Source organism: Giraffa tippelskirchi, chromosome 12 (assembly GCF_054371585.1).
Source record: "Giraffa tippelskirchi isolate mGirTip1 chromosome 12, T2T-mGirTip1v1.2.pri, whole genome shotgun sequence".
NCBI classification, from domain to species: domain Eukaryota; kingdom Metazoa; phylum Chordata; class Mammalia; order Artiodactyla; family Giraffidae; genus Giraffa; species Giraffa tippelskirchi.
The window spans coordinates 63,118,041-63,125,592 of NC_137286.1; the positions used below are offsets into that span (position 1 = coordinate 63,118,041).

A 7,552-nucleotide genomic window follows, 5' to 3' on the forward strand; every position below is an offset into this window, starting at 1 on the left:
GAAAAAATCGCGCCCGCCCTGGGCCAGCAGGAAGGGGCTGTCACCTTCTGTGCTGGCAGGTAGACGCCCCCTCGGGCCAGCTCATTCTGTACTTGACCTTTCAGTTAGGGCGTGCGCAGACCTGCTTGGCTCAGGACAGTTCTGTTTCTTCAGGGACTCTGATTCAGGGCCCTGGTCTGTTTCCTGCTGACCCTAGCATTTAATTCTTAGTTCCTTCACTACTGTAGCCTTGGCAGACAGTTGTGTGGCAGCAATAGCCTCCAGGATGGACCACATGGCCATCTCAGGACCCTACCCTACTTGTGAGGTATAGACATTCTGCTGAGAACTTGCTGGATTGCTGCTTGTCCCTCTTGCCTCTCATAGGAGGCAAGGAGACAAAGTAAGTAAACTCTCGGGGTAGTGGACTCTTCAGAGTAGTCCCGTAGACCTGCCCTGCTGGAATCCGTAGCTCCAAAGTCAAGAGCATGTCTAATTTTATAGGTTAGGTCCTGGAAATTAATTCAGATTGGGTTCTGCCTGGGACTCAGTCCGTGCAGGGCTGTGCCATGATGTCCCTGACCTCGTCAGATCCCCTTGCTACTAGTCAGTGCCTCCCCAGCACCACCCCCTCCTCGCACAGAGTTGCAAACCAAGCGGCTCCCAGCTCCCGAAGGGGTGGGTGGTGCTTTGAGTAAAGATGAGTGGGACTGGGCAGGCTGGAATCCCAGCCCCGTTTTTCTCATTCATTAGCTGTGCAATCTGCAGCAAGTTATTTGCCTCCTTTGGATTTTGTTTTCTTTATCTGAAAACAAAACAGACCATAGGAATTGAACTCTGCATTCTGTAATTCCTAATGAAAACTTCTCAGACTGAGGGGGAGGCATTCCATATTTCAATTGCAGGAGAGTCCCAGAGTGGCCACCGAAATGGACAGTGCCTCCTGTCTGCCGCAGTGAATCTGCCCTCTGGAAGGGGACAAGGAAGGAGAAGGGGCCTGTTTTCATTCTGTGTCAAATGCAAGGCCTCTGTGAACAAGCACTTAATCTACTTGAGAAGTTCAGAAATAATCACTCTGCCTCCCAAAGTGAGAAATTCATTTGTTTTCAGAATAAGTTCTCCTGCCTTCCAGTAAGGAGTAGAGAAGGAAAGTTTCCATAGCAACAGTGGTTTGAGGAGAAGGCTTTCTGTACTACATGAAAAAAAATCTCAATTATCTAAGTACTTTTTCTCCTCTTTGACTCCACTTGCTTACTCATGAGTCACTAGGCTGCACCTGAGGAGATAGAAGAGCGATAAGCAAGTGTGGGTGTGAAAAATGGAAGAAAGTTAGTGAAGAAGCCAAGTTTGTCAATTTTCAGGGTGGAGGGGAAGAGTTACATTAGGGCATAGACTGAAACGAGGTTTGGAAGTTCTGGGTCATTAGAGGTGATATCAGTGTAGACTGTCTTTTTTTCCTGATCATTGGAACAAGCCATTTTTTAGGTCAAGAAACCTTTCTGAGCTCTACCTCAAAGAGGTTAAGTGACTGCATTAAGGTCAGAGATATGTGCAGCAGCAGTTCCAGAACCCACCCCGAACCCACCCCGAGGCTACTATCTGCAGTGCCCAGCAGAGAATGTTCTTCCTCTGTGGCTCCTCCAGGCCAAGACCCCCTAGTGGTTGATCAAGATGGGTTTGTTTCTCATGCAGTGACCACTGTCCAGTCACTTGACACCTTGGACCTTAGTTTTCTTTCCTCTAAATGGGGTGAGCATGCTGTCCTTGCTTGAGCCTCAGACAAAGGAAATAGCTGTTCTCCTGACAGTAACAACCACAGATGAAGCTGATGAGCATCTCAGCATGTAGGGCGCTCTTGTTAGTCATTAATTCTCACCACAGCCCGCAGCTGAGTATCACTGGTGTGCCCATTTCATGGACAAGGTTACTGAGGCAGAGAGTGGCTAAATGATCTGTGCCAGCTTGCATGGCTAGTAATTGTCGGAATGCTTTGCAGTGGCTAAGCTGCCAGCACCACCACCCCCCACCACCCCCATATAGCATCAGGATGTTCAGTGACCAAGTAATAGTGGAAGAGGCTCACCCAGGTCCTCCCGCTAAGCATGGGAGGAGGTTCCTCCACCTCTCTGGACCTCACTTTCCTGTTTGGGGCAGCCGTAGGGACCAGCAGGAATGCCTGTAGCTCACCCCGACAAGGGGAGAGCCGTCTCTGGAGACGATGTTCGCGCACAGATTCAGTCTTTCCAGCCAGACTCTGCGAGCCTCTCGGCCCCAGGGCGGGAGTCTGCGGGGCAGCTGAGAGTCGCCGTCCCGCCCCTCCTTTGACCGCAGATGTTCGTCGGCCTCCTCTTCTGGTTCCAGTTCTACTGCGGCTTCTCCGCGTCCTCCATGATTGACCAGTGGTACCTGATCTTCTTTAACCTGCTCTTCTCGTCGCTCCCCCAGCTCGTGACTGGGGTGCTGGACAAGGACGTGCCGGCCGACGTGCTGCTCGCCGAGCCGCAGCTCTACCGGAGCGGCCAGAACATGGAGGTGAGGCCCCGGCCCCCACGGCAGCCCCGCAGGGGCAGGTCCCCGCGCCTCCCTTTCCGGGGACACCCTGGGCAGACAGAGCAGGACAGATACCATTCGATATCACTCATGTGGAATCCAGTTCTTAAAAATGATACAAATGCAGTTATTTACAAAACAGATTCACTGGTTTTGAAAACAAACTTTTGTTACCAAAGGACAAATAAGGCTGCTGCTGCTGCTGCTAAGTCGCGTCAGTCGTGTCCGACTCTGTGCGACCCCATAGACAGCAGCCCACCAGGCTCCCCCGTCCCTGGGATTCTCCAGGCAAGAGTACTGGAGTGGGTTGCCATTTCCTTCTCCAGGACAAATACGGCAAGGAGGGATAAATTGGGAGCTTGGGACCTTAACATACACATACTGCTGTATATAAAACAGATCACCAGCAAGGGCCTACTGTGTAGCACAGGGAATTCTACTTGGTATTCTGTAATCACCTATGGGGGTGAAGAATCTGAAGAAGAATATATGTGTGTGAAAGGGAAGTCGCTCAGTCGTGTCCGACTCTTTGCGACCCCATGGACTGTAGCCCACCAGGCTCCTCCATCTACGGGATTTTCCAGGCAAGAGTACTGGAGTGGGGTGCCATTGCCTTCTCCAGGGATCTTCCCGACCCACGGATCGAACCCAGGTCTCCTGCATTGCGGGCAGATGCTTTACCGTCTGTGCCACCAGGGCACAGGGCACAAACTAACACAACATTGTACAACACTGTACATTGTACAACTGTGCTCCAATAAAATGTTAAAAATAAAATCTCAAAAAAATGGACACTGGAACAGTTAAAATTCTAGAATCTGACCAGTGGGAGGAAAACAAGGAATTCTACTTGACTACAATGCATTTAAGTAGAAAGAGTTGATTGGTTGTGATGGTATCAGAGGTGTATGTATGGGCCCAAACTCATCAAAATGTTTACATTAAAAGTGTGTGTAGTTTCTGTATATCAGTTTACCTAAAGCTTAAAAAAAGAGAGAAAGAAAAGATTTTTTAAAAACTATGTGTGTGTGTGTGCTAAGTGGTTACAGTCATGTCCGACTCTTTGCAACATTATGTACTATAACCCGCCAGGCTCTATGGGATTCTGTCCCTGGGATTCTCCAGGCAAAATACTGGAATGGGTTGCCATGCTCTTTTCCGGGGGATCTTCCCTCACCCAGTGATAGAACCCACACCTCTAGGTCCCCTGCACTAGCAGGTGGGTACTTTACCACTAGAGCTACCTGGGAAGCTCTTTTAAAAGTATACCAAGATGAAAACTGTCTTTACACTGAAAGTTTCCAGGAGCTCAAGGAAAGCCTATTTGGAATCCAAGTCGAGGACATGTGGGATGACTGTAGGCAGAGCAGGGATTTTTCTAAAACATCCCCAAAAGAAATGTGATTTCCTTTGAGTAGGGATTAATGAGAAGATAAACCCATAGGGAAACCCTGGAAAAACCAAGTGAACACAAACAGATAATGTAAATACACGTTTCCATCAGTACACTGCGTAGATTGGCATGCTAATTCCCAGCTGTCCCTGCTGGTCCGTAAAGAAAGCCACGGCAGTGCTTCTCTTGGGCTGCTTGGAATTATACATGTGCCCAGGGAATAGAGCCCCACGTCTCCCACAGTGGTCTCTTAAATAATTCAGAACTGGTTTACTGAAGTGCTGACTTCCCACCGGGCTTCCCAGGTGGTGCGGTGGTAAAGAATCCACCTGCCAATGCAGAAAAGGCAGGAGATAAGGGTTCAATCCCTGGATGAGGAAGATCCCCTAGAGTAGGAACTGGCAGCCCTCTCCAGGGTTCTTGCCTGGAAAATTCCCTGGACAGAGGAGCCTGGCAGTCTGCAGTTCGTGGGATGGCAAAGGGTCAGACACAGCTGAACGCCTGACTTCCCGAGGGCAGCCTGGGGACGGGGGCTGCTGAAGGTCTCTGCTCATCACCTGGGAGCGCCCCTGTACTCTGCCAGGCCTCACTTCCTGGGTGAGTGTGTTCTGGGGACTAACAGGAAGGGGCTGCCTTTCCCAAGTGCTCGGTAAACGCTCAGTGTCCTGTGGGCCAGGGCTCGCTCTCACAGCTCAGAACTCAGCAGGGTCAGATGCAGACGTGGGCACCCAGACAAGGAAGACTTGATTAGTCCATTTCAAAGTCATTTTTGCCTTTTTTGTGCAGCTAATTGATTTTAACGTTAGGAGACATCCATGATTTAATGTTACAATAACTCATTTTTAAGAAACATTCTAGAGGGTCCACCAACAGAGGGAAGCAAAGCCCTGACAAAGTAGAAGGACTCAGGTTGGAGAGGCTGCCAGAGTTTCATGCTCTAGTCTCTGGCTAGGGAAACGCATCGGGATTTTAAAATGCATTTCCTCTTTTTCCTGTTGACTGAGAAGTGCTATAACAGGCCTTGCAGACCCAGATGCTGTCGGTGACCGACTCAGCCTCAAGGGCCCCTGTGGAGCCTTTCCGTAGTGTTTTTCCACCAGGCCCCCAGCCCCTGGGACCTCCCTCTCAAGGGCCTGGGTTAGCAAGTTTCCCTGGGGTGCCCGGCCTGTGCCTTCGCAGCCCCCAGGGGTGACTGGAAAACCATGTGAAGAGACGAGGCTGTCCCTGTAATCCCTGTGCTTGTTCTTGTGTCTCAGGAATATCGGCCTCGCACGTTCTGGCTGAACATGGCCGATGCTGCCTTCCAGAGCCTCGTGTGCTTTTTCATTCCCTACCTGGTAAGTTGGCCCCTGGCCAGGCCTGTCCCGCCAGCTTCATCCGGTGACACGCAGACAGAGGACCCTGCTGTCTTTCAGGCCTACCACGACTCTGACACAGACATCTTCACCTGGGGCACCCCCATCACTGCCATCGCGCTCTTCACCTTCCTCCTGCACCTGGGCATCGAGACCAAGACCTGGGTGAGAACCACGGGACTGACCCAGAAGCGGGCTGGTCTGCGAGCCCTTGCTGACGTGCCCAGTCCGTAAGCTCGAGCAGGGTTTTGCAAAGCCAGCCTCACTGTGAGGAGAACAAAAGCAGGTCCCTGGGCCAGCCACGTGGACCCGAGCCTGGGTGGGGGGTAGCTCCAGCCCACAGTCCGCGCCTGTCCTGGGCAGCGCTGGGCTCCTGCCCGCCCGAGCCCCTCCACCCAGGTCTGCTTAACCCTCCTTCCCGGCACCTCGCTTCCATTGCCCAGCCTGTGTTCACGCCGACCCACCCTGTTCCCACTGTTCCTTCTAAGAGCACAGCGCCTGCTCTAGGAGGACCCGTGCATTTTTGTTGAAACAGAAGCCCTGTTTTTCTCTTTACCCCTCAGACCTGGCTCAACTGGACGGCCTGTGGCTTCAGTGTTGTTTTGTTTTTCACCGTGGCTTTGATTTACAACACTTCCTGCGCGACATGCTACCCTCCCTCCAACCCCTACTGGACCATGCAGACGTTAATGGGCGACCCCGTGTTTTACTCCGTTTGTCTGCTGGCGCCCGTGGCTGCGCTGCTGCCCAGGTAGGTGTCCGGGACCGTGGCCTTCAGGTCCCACGCAGCTTGGAAGGTGCCGCCTTTGCTGTGCTCCTGCACCATTCGAGTCTCAGAAGCTCAAAGGCTTCGCGGCAGCAGTAGCTGACTGTGTTCTATGTGTTCTTTCCAGATTGTTTTGCAAAGCCCTGCAGGGGACCCTTTTCCCTACCCCGCTGCAGCTGGGACGCCAGTTAGCCAAGAGGTCCCCCGGGAAATTCAGGGCTCCCAGAGAGACCTCTGCTCAGGGGCACATCCCGGGAGAAGCAAGGACCGAGCCGTCGGGACAGAGGAGTGTCAGCGTGACGCGGTCCATCTCCCGGGACTGCAGCTCACGGGTGTCCCGGGGCGTGCAGCAGCCGGCCTGCTCCCCCGAGGCTGGCGGGGAGCCCAGCGCTGTGGACGTGGGGGTGCCGCTGAGGGAGGGCACCCTGCCGGACGGGCTGGGCAGCCAGCCCTCGCGGTCCTCCTCGCCAGGACAGGTGATCCTGGAGGGCTGTCCGGGGGACTCCAGGGTGAGACCCGTGAGCGCCCGCAGGCCAGGCCCCCTGCCGTCCGTCTTCAGCATGCCCGGCCTCAGCTCCCTCAACTGGATGTCCTCACTGTCCCTGGTCAGCGGCCTGGGAAGCGTCCTACAGTTCTCCCGGAGCGGTCTGCCCATGGACAAGCGCGACGGCGACTTCCTGCCTGGCTCCGCGCCGCCAGACCGGGACCTGTGTGGCTTGAGTGGGCAGACCACAGACTGCTTCTAGGACCTCCTTCCAAGAAGTGCAGCTGGCGGTGCAGAGTGACAACCTTGAAATGCTCTTTTTTTTTTAAGATGTTAATTTTATTTATGTTTATTATTTGCACAGAGTTCTAGTGGGGTATATTTTATATATTTCCGAGGCTGACACAGGAAATGAAAGGTACCAAAAAAGAAAGTTTATTTTTTAAAAATTTTAAGTAGAGTATACTGAAAAGAAAAATAAGAGCTTTATCTTATATAAAAGTTTAAAGAAGAGTGACACTTGAAAAGGTGTGTTTAGATTTATTTTTTCATCTCATTTTATTAAAGAAATGCCGTCTGTTTGGTTTGCTTCAGTATGTGTGACCTTTGCTTTCCCTGAGTGTAAACGTGTATGAGCACACTGAACCCCGGGAGGGTGTGGAAGGGGTGGTGGGAGGTGATGGACACACACGGCTTTGGCGGAGATCCTCACTGTCTGTCAGTCAGGGGTGTGGAGGCGGGGTGGGAGGTGATGGACACACACTGTCAGGGGTGTGGAGGGGGTGGTGGGAGGTGATGGACACACACGGCTTTGGGGGAGATCCTCACTGTCTGTCAGTCCCACCACTAGGAGGGTTGGGTCTCTGCTTCACCAGGAAAGGGAAATGGATAACTCGGGGAAAGCAGACACACACAGAATTCATTCCAACGTTCATTTCTATACAGGCATTTGGTAAAGATCACCTGTAGGTATTATAATTCCTATGTAGGTTCTTGCCTGTTAAAGTCATAACAAGCAATAAACA

General features: G+C 52.2%; 1 protein-coding gene across 12 annotated transcripts in view; it reads left to right on the top strand.

Moving 5' to 3' along the window:
* Positions 1-7,120, top strand: part of ATP10A (ATPase phospholipid transporting 10A (putative)) — a 172,399-nt gene extending 165,279 nt beyond the window's left edge. For 4 of the 12 annotated variants that reach the window (XR_014071881.1, XM_081552048.1, XM_081552049.1 and 1 more), the window contains 5 exons: positions 2,311-2,511; positions 5,179-5,259; positions 5,338-5,442; positions 5,841-6,028; positions 6,171-7,120. Coding sequence is in view for 7 of the 12 variants with exons in the window: in XM_081552048.1 (XP_081408174.1) it covers positions 2,311-2,511; positions 5,179-5,259; positions 5,338-5,442; positions 5,841-6,028; positions 6,171-6,789 (1,194 nt within the window). In the remaining 5 variants the exon portion in view is untranslated. Of the gene's footprint in view, positions 1-2,310; positions 2,512-5,178; positions 5,260-5,337; positions 5,508-5,840; positions 6,029-6,170 lie in introns of all 12 variants that reach the window. The other 8 variants (XR_014071883.1, XM_081552046.1, XM_081552050.1 and 5 more) reach the window with 4 other exon arrangements.
* The last annotated feature ends 432 nt before the right edge of the window (positions 7,121-7,552 follow it).